The 17,202-nt window shown below is 30.1% G+C and overlaps 2 protein-coding genes and 1 pseudogene across 2 annotated transcripts; 2 read left to right on the top strand and 1 right to left on the bottom strand.

The window, feature by feature from the left end:
* Positions 1–2,351: 2,351 nt before the first annotated feature.
* LOC114182020 (NDR1/HIN1-like protein 3) lies at positions 2,352–3,218 on the top strand. The gene has a single exon (XM_028068762.1). The coding sequence runs from the start codon at positions 2,521–2,523 to the stop codon at positions 3,142–3,144; it is 624 nt and encodes a 207-aa protein (XP_027924563.1). The 5' UTR covers positions 2,352–2,520; the 3' UTR covers positions 3,145–3,218.
* A 1,414-nt stretch (positions 3,219–4,632) lies between these two features.
* On the top strand, positions 4,633–7,756 carry LOC114182027 (annotated as a pseudogene).
* Positions 7,757–14,699: 6,943 nt separating this feature from the next.
* Positions 14,700–16,745, bottom strand: LOC114182269 (nudix hydrolase 18, mitochondrial-like). The gene is made up of 5 exons (XM_028069099.1): positions 16,442–16,745; positions 15,802–15,901; positions 15,620–15,703; positions 15,402–15,530; positions 14,700–15,284 (listed from the first exon to the last, which is right to left on the bottom strand). The coding sequence occupies exons 1-5, from the start codon at positions 16,615–16,617 to the stop codon at positions 15,189–15,191; spliced, it is 585 nt and encodes a 194-aa protein (XP_027924900.1). The 5' UTR covers positions 16,618–16,745; the 3' UTR covers positions 14,700–15,188.
* Between the last annotated feature and the right edge of the window lie 457 nt (positions 16,746–17,202).

The following is a 17,202-nucleotide window of genomic DNA, read 5'->3' on the forward strand; positions in this document are numbered from 1 at the left end:
GCATAGAGAGAGGCATCTAATGTTTGTTGCTAGACTCTTTTTAATTAGTGTATGAAGAGAGTTGTTTAATCAATGTATGTTCAAACTTGTTTAATGTATTAACAAACTTGTATTGTGTATGAATAAACTTATGTAATATATATTGTTACTCATCTAATTAGTGTATGATTAGTATTCATTAACTTGTGTAACTAATATATGACATTATTTGTCTAATATTTTTTGTTATACTCGTCTAATTTAGGGATCGTATAAACAAACTAATCTAATATTGCTAAATTTATCTAACAAGTATATCGACAACTTATTAATATTTTTTGCAATCAGGCCCTCATAAACATGTTATGCAGCACTTTTGCATCATGCATCACACGGAACCCATTTGCATAGAAATTGACATAGATTTCACTTGGGCACAAATTAAATATATGGCCAATCAATTAATCTTTATCTTCCTCTAAAGTTTTGTATAATGTTAATAAATGATTTTCAACGCAGTTGGAACATTTGATGTGGACATGGTGGAGCTTAAAATGTCAAAGATGGAATACTTTATTTGTTTACTAAACGCGTTCTACGCAAAAAATATTGACCCATTTACACATTTTTTTTTTTATGTTTTTCCAAATGAATTTATTTTAATTTCATAATCGGTTATACATATATATCTATTAAAAAATATTTTCAATTGTATTTCAAAATTTATTTTTTCTGTTTTATTAATTAAATTATTTTGAGTTATTATTAAAATACATTTATTTTAGAAGCTATACTAGAACGAATATTTGGTTTCACTTATTCATACCCTTACCCTACCTCCATATTAAACCTTTTAAAACCTATTATAAATCAGGAATTTCTACAAGGCCTAGCTATAATATTTATTGACTCATTGGGATACATCTCAAACTTTTGCTAATGAACCTTTGGAACTATTGCTCGTAATAAAAAAGCAATAACCACAAACTCTAACCTTAAATAGCACAAATAACAAACTAAAGTATTTGTGACCAAAGAAAAAACTAAAATGTTAAATCAATCTCCAATTGTTAATCACAAACCAGAGTAGAAAATGGATCTACAAAATGACAACTTATATTTGAGTCTAGATTCTCTATTATATTTTTTGTTGTTTTCATCGGTTGAGTAATCAAATATAGGGTTAAATATATTTTTGGTCCCTTAATTTTCAATAAATTTTTAAATTAGTTCATTTCGAAACTTTGAACCAATTTAGTCATTCATCTTTTGAAATATGTGATTTAGTCCTTTTAATCAAATTTGGTTAAATTTATTTGACATCTCAAGCGTATTTTATAATAGTATTTGACTTAACATTAAAGCAAAAATCTGTCAAACAATATAAACAAATCAAATATGAAATGCGTACGAAATATCAAATAAACCTAACAAAATATGTTTAAAAAAAACTAAATCCACATATTTCAAAATATAAATGACTAAATTGGTCCAAAATTTCAAAATAGATTAATTCCAAAATCACCGAAAAGTTAAGGGACAAAAACATATTTAACCTTAAAATATATTATATTAATACTTTGAAAAAAAATTTAATATATTTCAAATACATAACAGAGAAACAATATAAAAAAATCCTAACAGAGTCCAAATTCCTTATATTTCCAAAACTAAATGATATATATATATATATATATATATATATATATATATATATATATATATATATATCTATAACTATCTATAAAGGGGATTCCCTCTTTTGTGTCCACATTTTATAATTCCAACTTTACCCTTTATAATTTAATTATTTATTAAATTTTTAAAAATTAACGGTTACTTTTACAAGTTTTTATAAAATTATTTACTTATCTCCTTTTTCTTTTTTCTCTTACTATTCATCAACAGTTATTTTTCTCTTATTTTTTCCGTACATTTTATTTTATTTTTTATAAATATACTTTTATTTTGTTATTTTGTTTATTAAATTAATAACATTACAATATCATCAATTATTAATATAATTCAAAAAATGCGTACATGTGTTTACACTAGTATATATATATATATATAGATGTATAATATGAGCTATTAAATTATAAAAAAAAACCTTTTTGTTTTCTCACAAAAATATTTTGTACTTTCATCTCATGTATTTATTAACCGATTTGGTTTCTCTTTTGAATTTTTCTATACTTTCAAAAATATATCGATATATATCGATGATGAGTAATTTTAAAATTTTAAAATATATTAGAAAGATTTTTAAAATAGAAACAAAGTGTGATAAAAAAATTCAAAAAAAAAAATCAATAGGATAAGGACTACCTTGTTAACCAAACAATTGAAGAAAAGTTTTTCTTTATTCAGCTGCAAAAGTCAATGCTTCTCTGTGCACTTGTATTTGCAAGGAAATCTCCAAGAAAAAGATGAACCAACAAACCACACGCAGAAATCATCAATGGCAACAACACCTACAAATACGCTTATATATGTTCATCAACCACTTACACCTAATAATCAATCATCATCATCATCATCATGTGTTTCAGACCACGCTGCAGCTTCTGCTACATCTTTATCACACTTTACACCCTTATGTTCATCTTCATACTTTCCTTGATCCTCTTCTGGATAATCATATCTCCATCAAGTGTGAAGTTCCACGTAACTGGTGCCTCTCTAACACAGTTCAACCTCATCACAAGCAACAACACCTTGTATTACAACTTCAAGGTCAACGTCACAGTGAGAAATCCCAACAACAACATCGTAGTGTACTATAGGAAGATCACAGCAATAGCTTGGTACAAAGATAATGCTTTTGGTTGGGTGAGCCTAACACCCTTTGACCAAGGCCACAGGAACACCACCTTTCTTCAAGCAGTGTTTGTAGGGCAAAGGGTGATTAAGCTCAAACCTCAACAACTTGGTGAGTATAAAGAAGAGACAAATGCTGGGATTCACAAGGACTTAGCTGTGGATTTTGATCTTAATATCAGAGCCAAGTATGCAAGGTTCAAGAGTAGTCGTTTCAATCCACCCATTGTTCAGTGTCGTCGCTTAAAAGTTCCTTTCATCTCTAATGGCAAATCAGAACCTCCTTTTACTGTCACCAGATGCAGCAGTGCCTATTTCTTTTCTGATCGTGATGCTGATGCATAGAAGAAACCGAATTTAGATTCTGTTTTTTTTTTTACTGTTTCTCTACTGTATTTTTATAATACACCGATTACCACTAATTTTAACGTTTTAAAATATATTAAAAAAATATTTAAAATAACAATACAGTGTATTTTTAATATCTAGTAGAGAACAGTAAAAAAAACCAATAAAAAATCTGGATTCGAATAAACCTCCGACGAAAACTGAGTTTTACATGTCAGTTAATTTGTACACAGTTTTTCCATTCACAAATATTCACAAATCTGCAGAGATTTGTAAATAAATGTTACCTATAAAGATAATTTTTCATTTGATGTACCACTTTGATTTGCTTATCTAATATTCTGTTCATCTCGTACTTCCAAGTCTGTGCTTGACAGTGTTGCTTTGAATTTGGAATAAATTACGTTAGCTTAAGATAAATTATGTGGAGAATACCTACCTAATTTATGGTGTTTCTTAGCTAAACAATAAATCCTAATTAATTATATTGCCAAAGATTATATGTTAAGTGTTTGATGAAATACAAATTAGGAGTATCCATAAAAATAAAACAAACATAAACAAATTTCTCATAATAACAATTTTTATATATATTACTTGAGCATTGTTTTCTGTCTTAATGAAAATTCATATGGGACTGTTTATATAGAATTAAGTTGACCAAGCAAATGTTCCTTAACATTACAAGATCTGTACCACATTAATTAATGGTTTTGGAAGTTGGAACATTTGATAAGGACATGTTGTATATTGTGTTTAAAATGTCAAAAGTGGAATAATTAATGTATTCACATCGGAATCAATTCATTAATTGACTATATTTTATAATATTTTACATCTGATATTATTTGAATTTTATATTTAAATATTTAATTATTTCTGTTTTTTGTTAATCGCGATTCACCTCATATATTTAATTTTATAATAGAAGCTACTCGTTCTTAATTATTTTAAAAGATAATCCCAAGTCTTTATCTCAAAATATTCTGTATGATAAAAAGTGTACTCAACTTTATTCTTGCTTCAACTCTTACTGAAACACTCTTGGCGATGCTAATTAATATGAACACTCAGAGATGCTAAGAGGTGCTTTTTTTTTTCTACTTGTATATTTTATCTATTCAGGTGCATAATTCTCACATTATTTTTAATATGCTTTGTATTTTCAAATATTTAAACAGAAAAGAAAACAATTCAGTGTTTTCTGCATAAATATTTAAAAGCAAACAACAAATTAAGAATAAGAATTAAAAACATAATATACATATGCTTGTGAATATCATCTTCTATCCACCTCATCTAAGAATTTCATCCTCCGTTGATAATTACCAACTCTTAAATACAATACAATTAATTTAAGAAATCTATTTTGTCTAATTTAATTGTAAACAATCAGTTTGTAGAATAAGATTTACAGCTATTTATATACTCTAAATTCATCTTGTTTTTAATCGATATTGCAGAGATTCAAGGTGTATGGACTATATGGAGGTGTGGCGCTTATGCTTTAAAATAAGAGAGAATATTAGGGTTTTAAATCATTTTTTATTGGAGGATACTTATGTTATTTTCATGGATATATGGGGTGCAAGAAGAAAATATGTGGTATAGAAATAAATACCCTACAAAATGCATAATAACTAGATGTGTAAATTTGACCCATGATGATGGACTGGCCCCAACCCTTTCTTAATTTAGCTAATTTTTTTTTGACTCGGCAAATGAGTGGGCCGAAAAAGCTCTCTTCCCTAAAGCTCCTACTTAAAGTAGGTTAGGAAGAAGGTCAAATTATATTTCATCTTACCACAAGGTTTTAATCGGTCTTAAATATTTATTTTTATAAAACACAGGTATAATTTAAATTAAAAAATTATTTTTAAATATTTTACATTAATTTTTCCATTAAATTGATCCTACGAGACTTCATTTCTTAACTATTATATATGCCTTTCACAATTGATGGTATTAAAAGGTTAGACAACCAATAAATAGTTGTTTTATTTAATTATTTATTATCATTCTCATTAATTATGCTTAACTAAGTCCAATATAATTGTTTACATTTTTCTAACCAATCATAAAAGTGACATTAAGATACTATAAAACATGAATTACATTACTTGAGAAAATCACTTGAATGAAAATAAATACAACTCCTCTCTCCCAAATGTATATCATTGTCTAAGTAACAAGTTAGATGCTTAAGCCATAAGTTTGTTCACTGAAGTGAAATATTTGTATATATACTAAAACATAAGATCACATTGATTTGTTTAAAACTTAAAGTTATCTATTGAAATCCTTTTTACAACAATCTAATGATCAACAAATTTGTTTTAGTTTAATTAATTCAAATTCTCTAACTCTTACTAACTATAATTAATATTTACAAATGGTAAAATATTAATATTTTTATAAAATTGAATGTTTCATGAAGAAAAAGAGAACGAAAGAAAAGAAAAAAAAAATAGATTAACATAAAAAAAAAAAAACTTCTTTATTAAAATTTCCAGTTTCACCATAAATTAAAATCATTCTGCAAAAAATAATATTTTTTTATAAATATACAGGAAATAGTATACATAAGTTAATTTTAGATTAAATTATTTTTTCCCTTTATTTATTAAATAATATTAATTTTTATTTATTAAGTAATATTAATTTCATCTTCAAATCTTTTTTGTCACAATTTAATCTTCAATTTTTCTAAAAAAAATTAATTTAATTTTTGTTATTAATTTTCACTAAACTATGTTAAAATTAACGTCAGATAAATATAAAAATGTAGTGATATTTAGAGGACCATATATATATATATATATATATATATATATATATAATCAGTCGGATCAGAGTACTCATTCCACAAGGTAAGAATGTGGTTGTCAAGAAGAAAATTAGGGTTTTGTCTTTCGTCTTCCCTTCCCAAGTTTCCTTCTTTCCTTTCAAACCTTTCTTCTCTTTCTTCATTTCACTCTCAGACCCCATGATGATCACTATGTTCATCAAGCTGTCTCCCAATTGGATAGCTTGATTCATATGCACCCTGTTCCTCGCATCTATGAATCCAATAAAATTTTAGGATCCCTCACAAAGATGAAGTGCTACCCTACTGTTATTTCCTTCTCTAAGCAAATGGAGATGAAGGGAATTCACCATAGTCATGTTACTCTCAGCATCCTCATCAATTGTTTCTGTCACTTGTCTCAGATGACATTTGCTTTCTCAATATTCGGCAAAATTTTCAAACTGGGCTATCACCCAAATGTCGTAACCTTAACTACACTCATGCGAGGTCTCTGTACAAATGGTGAGGTGAGAAAAGCACTCAACTTTCACGACAAGATGGTAGCACAAGGATTTCGGTTCGACGAAGTCTGTTACGGAACTTTGATCCGAGGGTTGTGCGATATTGGAGAAACCAAAGCTGCCATCCAGTTACTCGGAATCATTGAAGCTCGATCAACTAAACCTAATGTGGTAATGTACAGCACAATTATTCACCATCTATTCAAATATGGACTTGCAAATGAGGCTCTTGAATTGTATTCTGAAATGGTTGCCAAGAGAATTTATCCTGATCTCTCAACCTATAATATCCTGGTTCATGGATTTTGCATCCTAGGTCATTTACAAGAAGCAATTGACTTCGTAAATGAGATGATGTCAAAAAACATCATACCACATATTTATACCTATAATATACTCCTTGATGCCTTGTGTAAAGAAGGAAGGATAAAACAAGCCAATAATGTGTTAGCTATGATGGTGAGAGCTTATGTGAAACCTACAACTGTTACCCTTAATACTTTAATGGATACTTTAATGCTTTAATGGATACTTTAATGGATGGGTATTACTTAGCTAACGAGGTGAACAATGCAAAATATGTATTCAATGCTATGACCCAAATGGGAGTAAATCCTGATGTTCGCAGCTATAATATTATGATTAATGGATAATGTAAGAGGGAAAATGTGGATGAGGCCATGAATCTCTTTCAGGAAATGCATGAGAGGAATACTGTTTGTAATACAGTAACTTACAATTCTCTTATTGATGGTTTGGGTAAATCTGGGAGAATATCTGATGTTTGGACTCTTTTTTATGAGATGCACGATAGAAATCAACAGCCGAACTTAATTACTTACAATTCCTTATTGGACGCTTTATGCAAAAATCATCGATGGTCTTTGTAAAGAGGGTTTGCTTAATGAAGCATTGTCCTTGTGGTCCAAGATGGAAGACAATGGTTGCATGCCCGATGCTGTAACTTTCACAATAATGATTTTTGCACTCTTTGAGAAAGATGAGACTGATAAGGCAGAAAAATTTGTCAGGGAAATGATTGCTAGAGGTTTGTTGAAATGATGCAATATGACACCTCTTTCGCATACCCAAGTTGGATTGTTGTATCTGTTAGAAGAGAGGAATTGGTTCATGCAATGGCCTCTATGATGTTTTCCTTGTTGCAAATCGGACGGGAAGAGTTGATATTATTAGAAAATTTTCACCTGCATTTTGATTGCTATCTAACTTATGTTCCTTGAAACTGGATTTTTATGGTAGAATTTGTTTAAATGGTTATCAGAGGGGTTGAAATCGTTGATTGCTATGTCTAAATTCTCATGGCTTCTTTTTTCATTGTACTTCTAGAGGTTCTCTATCACACAATAGCATCATTGATGAAGTGTACTGTCATATTATGTTACTTTATTGATAATATGTCATTCTCTCTGGCTTTGCTGCTGCATCCTGTCTCTTCAATATTTTAACCTGAATTTCTTTAATAGATCCTACGTTGTGACACTGTTAAACCTCTGTTAAGATTTAAACAAAATCCAAAAATTCCCCTAATGTGGTGTAGGGCAGAACTTGGTGCCAATCCTAGGAAATACAAGTGTAAATATTTCATGCTAACTAAACTAAAAATCAAACTAATCTAACTGCAATGCATTAAACTAAACGTAATGCAGAAACTGCTCCTAAAACAGTGAGCATGATTTTCTATATAAACAAGATGTAATGATATGTAAAATGATTTTTAATGCATGGAAATTATGTTTGAACACCTAAAATGCATGACAATATGCAAAGAAACATGTTCTAACTATTAAAAGTACCTGAAACAATGCCGAACCATGAATTATAAAACTGTTTGATAAAATGCCAAAATGAAAACTTAATTTCTATAATGTATTTGATAAAATGCCTAATAGAAAAAAAAAAAAAACTATGAATTATGCAATGGAAATGTTTGGAACATGATTATATACCTAAATATACTTATGCTATGCATGCAGAACTGTCTAACCCTATAAAATTCACAAAATCACATTTGAAAACAAAATCTGGCAGCAAAATTAGTGTATCAATGGTGACAACACTCATGACAGCAAATGCATAATCTAATTTTCTATGTAAAACTGAGTCGAATGCTAAAAAGCACATGCAACCATATGTAAATTCATCCTAATTAACTACTGGAATGAAGAATTTAACAATATAAAACGAAGAATTAAAATTCCTAATTCTAACCAAGCTTGAGATCTAACTAACAGAATTAACTAACTAAACTGTAAAAACTGGAAATGAACTTGGGAACAGGATTCAATTGATTAGAAAGCATTGAAAAGTAAAACCAGATGTAAAATAAGTACTGGAATGTAAATTAAGGTTTATAACTGGAATTGTAAAGAAAGCAGCATATAAAACTGTCTACACCAGAAAACACTCAACATGTTTTCTGGTGTATAGGTGGTCACTTTATACTCATTAAACCTTAACATGAATCCATAACTGAGTTTAGTAGATTACAAAGTAAAAACAATATGCACATCATTAGAAAAATGTATTCTGAAGTAGAAGTGGAAGAATATTGATTGAAACATTGAATGTAAATGTGCACTGATTTAAAGCAGAATCGTAAAGTTATAGAAGTAAAGTTGAATCGGTAAAAGATTGCAAGGAAAGTAAATTTGCAAGCAAACTAACTTGAAATTGAAGTAGAAGTTGCAGTAGAAAGAAGAAATCTGAAGAACTTGTTACGGAGCTAACTTTGTAGTCTTAGGTAGCAAGAATCTCCAGAGGAAAATCTACTCTACTAGTTCTGAAAATGTAAAAGGTCAAGAATGAAAGCTCATTTCTAATTTTCTGACCTAAGCCTCACAAAGAAAGAAGTCAAGCTCAAACCTCACAAAGGTAAAATATGTCAAAACTAGTTCAAAAACTAATTTTTCATGAAAATCTACTCAACTCAATTGAATGAAAATGTTAAATCAAGAAGCTATCAACTGAAATTAAAAAATCTACAATTACTCACAATAAGAAACTAAAAACAACAAAATAATATGTATACAAAATCTGTGACGGTTTTCTAAAAACAACGAATAGACTCAAGAAACTAACTACAAGTTTAAAACAGCAAATGAAAGCTAAAAAACAAAGCTAAACCCTAAAAACAGCAAAGAACGGTAAAAGTACATACGAATACTAAAATTAAACCAAGAAACAGCGAACTAACATCAGTAAAGTAAAGGAACAAAATCTACAAGCTAAAATTAGTAAAGCAAACATGTTAAAAGAACTAAATCATCAAAAAGTAAGGTTGAATTAAACCAGCTGCAACTGAAAAGAGAAAATAAGACCTAGTAACTATACCTGCAAAACAGAAACAAGGTTAACAACTAAATCAAAATCAGAAACTGGTTAGTAAAAGAAAAATGTTAGTATACATGTTTGTCAAAATCAAGTCAGCAAGTTAAATCCAAATCTGAAATGAAAATAGCACTAAAGTCAGCAAATAAAAATAAAAGCTACATGGTAAAACTAACTACTCAACCAAACTAGAACTGAAAGTTAAAACAGCAAAAAGAATCAGCAAAAATCATCCATTCAAACTGTAACAATAGTAAAATGTTAGTCAAAGAAAAATAGCAAAAAAAGTAAATGCAAAATCAACTAAACCAAAGTAGTAAAAACAGCAAATCAAGATCATTACAGGTCAGAAAAGTTACAAACTAGTTAGTAGAAACTCAAGTAGTTGTTAATCAAATCAAAAGAAAAACTGGTTAGTAAAAACTAAGTAGCAAACCAAAAATCAAAAACTACACTAGACTTATCAAACTCATACTGATCTGAAACAGGAAATTAATACCAACTAAACTATGAAACAGCAAATGAAATTCAACTCAGTCTTCTTTGTTTGATCCTATTAGTGGTGAGTTAACTGTAGAAGCTTCTGCAGTTCCAATTCAGACAATTGACATTCAGCTGTTTCGAGCCGAATCCATAATGTATCAATGTAGCTCTTCGTAAAACAACTATGAAGCATGAGCATAGTATAATAGCATCAACATAAAGTATTTTATCATAACCAGGAACCATCTTTTAATGCATACATACACAAAACAGAAAGTTTCACCAGTTAGTAATTATATACCTTAATTAACATTCAACAAGAGTTCACCAATATCAGAAACAAAACATTTTATCATAGTCAAGATCAATATTTTCATGCACCCAAACACAAAAGAAAAGCTTACATACAAATGAAAAAACTCATTCCTTCATTCACTTACAACAAGTATAGCCACCAACATACATAGAAGCTAGCACATCCAATTAAGTTTAACCAAATCTGCAATTTAACTTGTTTGGTTATTCAGTTGAAAATGCACACTATTATATAGAGTAATATAATTCTATAATATTATATCTCTAACTATATATAATAGAAATATTGTTTTGATCCATGTATTTTTATGTTATACATTAGTTTGTTATTATTATTATACAAACTATGGCATTAAGGACACCCATATGATAAAAACCACTTGTCATAGCATTATAAATGTAGATGTTGAGACTGTGACTTTTGTTAGAAGTAGGCTTTAAGCCTAACTCAACCCCACAAAACCGATTTGTAAGGTGAGGCTTGCACCTCACTTATATATTGTGAATTGGTCTTATCTCTAGTCAATGTGGGACTTCCAACACACCCCTTCACGCCGAGGTATATTCATCTCGTGCATGGGGTTGAGTTAGGTTTAAAACTCACTTCTAACATGGTATCAAACATTTCTCCTTTTCTCCTTTTCTTCTTTCCATATTAATGAATTAATCAGAACATTATAGGTACAAACATGAGGCACAATGTTATTTCATATCATTTCATTTACAAAACCACTAGCTTCTTGTAATTGATCATTAATGCAAAAGTCATTCATTAGAGTATTGTAGGATAAAAGAGTAGGAGAAAATCCCTTTATAATCATTTTAGAATACAAACCCTATCACCACAATTATTCACTATCTATTCATCAAAAATCATATACTCGGTACAAAATATATCAGTTACAACAACAAAATCTAAGTGAGAACCTTTAAATACTTTTATTCCAGTTGGAGACATCCTTCGTTTCCTCTGGCATATTGAACTAATTATCAGTTACAGCAAAACAGAGACAACACCTTGAATCAGATGAATAAAAAGAGACTTTGCATAAAGTTTTAATATGCCCCTCAAACTATCAACACTAGTAGTTAATAATAAACTTTGTCATGTACATTACTATAGAACATAGTTTATACAGCCATTAAAGTTCTTTACAAGCGAAAATATAAATGTTATGACAAACATATTTCATCTGTGTAACCTCAGCACGCAGATATCAGAAAGGTCATGGCAAATATCATATTTTTATATTCTCATATTCTGATCGATACAAAACACTTCCCCACAAAAGTTAGTTCACACAACATTAACCCTCAAGTTTAATACATAAGTCATCATTGCTGCAACTAGCCAAGGACAAAACTAATTACAATTAACCTTCAACAACACCATAACGACCAAAACAATTGTTGACACTCATAACAAAACAAATAAAATTTGCAAAAATTTTCCAATTTTTGTTCTTGTTCCAATTTCATCTTCAGCTTCTCATTTTTCTTTATCAAGTCCATTATAACTTTGTCCTTTTCCAAACAAACTTCATCTTCTTCAACTCTTTTTCCTCCGCTAGATTCAAATTCATATTCTTTCCCTTTGATTCTACTTCATTAACCAATTCGAAATAATACAATGGGAATTGGACCGCAAAAAAGAAGAAACCATTACAACAAAAACCAAATGAAGCTCAGAGTAAAAGTGATAGAATTTGTCACTTACAGTCCAATTCCTACGTCTCCAAAATTATTTACCCTTGTTTTTGAGACTTTTTTTCTTAAAGATAATTTTATAATTAATTTAATAAAAAAGTATTAATACTAAAAAAATTTGAGACATTTTTTTTAAGCATAATATGATTGTTTTACCCGTTTCTTCCTTAAACTAGTATCTAGTGTAATATGTAAGGTTGGTGATGAGGAAAAGAAATAAGAATGAAAACATAAATAAATTATATAGCAATAGCAAGAAAGAAAAATAATAAAAAGGAATTCTATAATTAATTTTGTGGAACAATTACAACATTGTACTTTTAGTTCTTAATAAATTCAAATGAAAATTTAAACTTTCCTTTTTCTCATAAATATTATTATTTACTAATTGGTCACGGAGAAATTGATATAACCCTAATATTTTGTTTACAGATTGTAACTATTAAGGACCACTTTAGAAGTGGTAAAATAACTTCCATTTTTTCTTCCATAACATTCTCACACATAATCATTCATCCAAAACCATAGTTGACCATACCTTCAATTAACTTTCCAAAAGCTCATTCATTGACCAACACCTCACTCATCGTCTCAAAACAAAACAAGTATACAAGTGTAGATGATGTTTTTTTTTCCTTTTTTTTTCCGATAAAAATCACGTAAGTTTTCTTAATTTTTAATTAATTTTCTCGACAAAAATCGTTGAATTTATCTTCTAAATCAATTACAGTGTCTTTAATCATCAATTACCCTTAAAAAATCTTAAAAAGTATAAATCTAACGACAGAGTAAAAATATCGAGACTATCCCCACCCTTATAAGGTCTATAACTAGATATAAGAATTGTAACACAATTGATATTTTCCACATCATTTTGGAAAGGTACTTTGCAACCATGATTTATAATATGAAATGGTGATGGCAACATCATTGGCTTCAAACCCATGGCCTGAGATAAATAAATAATAAATAAATAAATACCCATCTCCATCCACTTTTATGTTAGCCAATAAAAATCATGTAATAATGTTACCTTATCATCTCATTGCTTGACCTAGGAGCATGCTTTGTCCTTTCTTATGTTCCATGTTTTCATCACTCATTACAAAGACTACCATTTTCCTAAACTCGATGTTAGATTTCCAACACATTTTCTTCAATCGAGTTATATATATTTTGAACGTGTGACTAAAAATTAATGGATATGATATATTAATGGGTGAAACTCGTTAGGATAGACTTTTTAAATAATGACTCTGATACGGTGTCAGAAAGTGGGACTTAAACCTAATTTAATCTCACACTAACTTGTAAGATGAAGTATGCACCCCCACTTAAATATAACAAAATTGTCTTATTTCTAGTCGATGTAACCCTACTTATATATTATAAAATTATCTTATTTCTAGTCGATGTGACCGATTTAAATTAACTTGTAATAAATCAAATTTGTAAAAATAAAGTTTGTCAATTTACATTATCTTGTAATAATCCGAGCTCGCCCACCTAAGTTAAAAGTCTTATTTTTTGTCTAATGATTTTTTAATTTGTGATTTTGTTTTTCATTAAAAAAATAATTTTCTCTCACTTCAAACTTTGAAAAAAATGACAAGAAGCTTCTTAGGATAGTCACAATGTTTTACAGCAGAAAGTGGTAATTATGGTAGTTATAAAAACGCTTTAATAAATTAACTGATTAAGACTCTATTTTGTCTTAAATATGTTTCCTCATTAAGAAATTTGTAACAATGACATTGTCATAGAAAGGGGCTATAAAGAAACTTTGTAATTGATTGTGCTTAGCCGAATAGGCACCCTATTATGATTTAATTTTTTGGATGAGAAATTTTAGTTAAATATGATTAGGAGAAAGTATTTCACTTTATTTATACTTATCATTTTATTAGGAAGAGATTATTAAAAACAAATTTAGGTATATTCTCTACTCAATCATTGTCATTGTGTTCTCACTTCTCAACCACTCTATCTCTGCCTAACATAACCACAAAGGTTTTGCCGCAAGATTCCATAGTTTGATGCTATGCTCCTACTCCATAAAGCACTTCCATTCAAGTTCAACCATTGAAAAAGCATTAAAAATTATCAAATGAAGTGTTTGATACACTGAGAATCAGATCAGAGTTGAGCCAGTGATGTTACTATCATCATAACTTTACTTTGTTCTTACACTTTACAGTAGAACACAAAAGGTTTAAACTTAACTACACCAACTCACCAGTCACACAATTAATGGAGAAAAGTTTTGAAACACTTTTAGACCCAACAGTAATATTATTTCAAGCATTTGAATTGATTTGTTGTATTGTATGACCCATGGAGTTGTTGAAGTCTCAGATAGGTGATAGTAACAGAAGATAAGTGCAGTGTAGTTTTCAGTCACAAGATGAAAGTTACTCTCTTTTTCAATTTTTTGTTTTTGGTACAAGAAGAATGTGTTCTACACAAGACCTACACATACATTACATTAGAAAGAATAAAATGAATGAAAGAATGAATTGATTTTGTACATCTAAAAGCTGATTTCTATGGCTAGATCTCAACTACACCCTCTGCTAAGCTTTCAAACTATAGCCAATTTGAAGACAGAAACAAACTCAAGGGAGAAATTGTGACCTTGAAAATCAGTTTTCACTCTTCATGGCTCTGATGTCTCAGTTTCTCTGCCACCAACAGCTTCTGAGTGCTCCTGTTTTACCACTTAGTGGATGGAAATGGTGTTTGGAAAATCGTTGAGAAGTAAGAAACCACCTTGAGATGCAAAAGTTACAACTACTACTTCCTCTCTAGGCGTGAAAAAATCACATCTGAAACGTGAAACCAAACACCCCAACACAATTTACAACCTTCTCAAATCCACATCATTTTTTCAGCTGATTTTGCCTCATGACCAACACATCCAAAGCCTCTTTCATCCAAGGATAAGGGCATATTTCTTTTGCCTCAGCCACAGTCATCTGCATGATGCATATCAGATAAACATTAGAACACTACCAAAACCAAAGTTAACTGAGTAAGATATTGCTCTTGAGAAAAAGTGATTTTGACAACTGAAAAATAGGTTAATCACTTACCCATCTGCGTTTTCTTGTGTTCATCTCTGGCCACTTATCCAATTCCTTCTTCACAAGCAAAGGGAACATGTATCCCTCATGCATTATGGGTTGCCGTTTGCTCTTGTAATACCATTTACCCAAATTACTCTGCAAGAGAACAAACACATACAAGGTAAGAATCAAAGTGTTGAAGAAAAACTCCATCTAAGAAGTGCTTCTCACACACACAAACTTACCTCAACACTGCCAATAACCCCAGCTTCTTCTATAGTCTCTCTTAAAGCAGCTTGTTCCATGGATTCATCAATTTCCCAACCTCCCTGAGGCCAAACAACACACACTAACATCAGCAACAAGTCCAAAAAGGGGTGAAAAATAAGCTTCAAAACGGTACAAGATTTGGAGGAAAAAACAATACCTTTGGGAACTGCATTCCATGGCCTTTCTGAGCACTAATCACAAGAACCTCTAACTCCTTATCTTTTGTTCCATTGTTCTTGTATCTATAAGGAATGCACCTGTTCATTTCCAAAAACACCCCACAGAACAAGTCAGCTTAACAACTCAATATACACACAGAAAAGGACAAATTTAACTTCAAAAACCCACCAAACCCAAAAAATGTATTTTTTTTTTCTGTCACCGGCCATCAATAATTAAATCAAAGACACGCTTTAAACCCTCCTTCAAACACACAAAAAACAAAAAGCCCCCAATTGAGAAAAAATTGAAATTTTCAAAGCGTGTCCACCATCTTCGACTCTAGAGATGCTGGGAAGTTTGGGGTTTTTTTTTGTTTCAAAATTTGTTTTTGTTTTCTGATATGTTCTTATCTTTCTATTTCTTTTATTTCAGTTCTTGAAACACTTTCTCAAATATAACTTTACAGATTTAACAAGTTTAAATTAAAATCCGTCCCTGGAAAGTGTAAAATCACTATGGTAGAAACATTTAGTGAGAGAACGAAAGAAAGTAAGAAATCCCTAAAAATCAGAACTTGATGAAACCCCAGAAGAAGAAACAGGAAGAAAAAGGCATAGGAAGGAACAAGAACACACCCCACAACTTGACGACATCCTTGGTCATAACGCTGCAAATGCCTGCCAGTACGAGGAGACATCAGAGACATCATGGTCTCCAACGGCTTGGGAAACAAATCCTTGGAAACCCTCTTGGAGAAAAGGAAAGGATATATGAATTTGCAAGCCAAATTCCGAGAAAGGAAGAGACCCATTAACGCTAATCTTGTTATTGTTGTTGGAGTAGTGTTTGCAAAGTGGAGTAGTGATAATAATAATAAAGGGGAGAAGAAGATGAGAAGAAAGAAGCAACAGACATGAATTATGGTATGGGACAGCCAAAGAGGTTGTTTATATATAACTACCTGTTTGGTTCTGGGGTGGAAGATGTGTGTAAATGTGTGCGCGTATAGATAAGTACAGCGTTCAAAACACACACAGCGCATGACCCGTACGTTTACTCACGCGCTTTCTCCAATTGAAACGTTTTTTTGTGGTTATTTCTTTCTTCTCTGGGTAGAAAATTCTAAAACGCTTGGAGAGTTTCAATTTTCCAACCAGTTTCTTCTCACATGTTTCGAAACGTTTCTCCTACTATTTTATGTGAATGTGATAAGTAGTTTTACGGCGTGTTCAATCCAAAAATAAATTGCTGTAATAATTAATTAAACTTAAATATTTTTTTTGTCTTGTTTGTTGTAAATGATTTTTATTTTGATAGAATATTTAAAATATTTAGTAAAAATAAGGATTATTTTAAACATTTTGTTAAAATAAAAATCATCTATAATAAATATTAC

This window comes from Vigna unguiculata, chromosome 4 (assembly GCF_004118075.2).
Source record: "Vigna unguiculata cultivar IT97K-499-35 chromosome 4, ASM411807v1, whole genome shotgun sequence".
In the NCBI taxonomy this organism is placed as follows: domain Eukaryota; kingdom Viridiplantae; phylum Streptophyta; class Magnoliopsida; order Fabales; family Fabaceae; genus Vigna; species Vigna unguiculata.

Bases quoted from the DNA above. Each gene is read 5' to 3' on its own strand.
- LOC114182020 (XM_028068762.1), top strand. From the start codon at position 2,521: ATGTGTTTCAGACCACGCTGCAGCTTCTGCTACATCTTTATCACACTT.
- LOC114182269 (XM_028069099.1), bottom strand. From the start codon at position 16,617: ATGGGTCTCTTCCTTTCTCGGAATTTGGCTTGCAAATTCATATATCCT. The intron at 15,902-16,441 runs GTGTGTTCTTGT...GGAAATGAACAG, and splicing joins GGATGTCGTCAAGTTGTGGG to GTGCATTCCTTATAGATACA. The intron at 15,531-15,619 runs GTAAGTTTGTGT...GTTCTCTTGCAG, and splicing joins GGGTTATTGGCAGTGTTGAG to AGTAATTTGGGTAAATGGTA.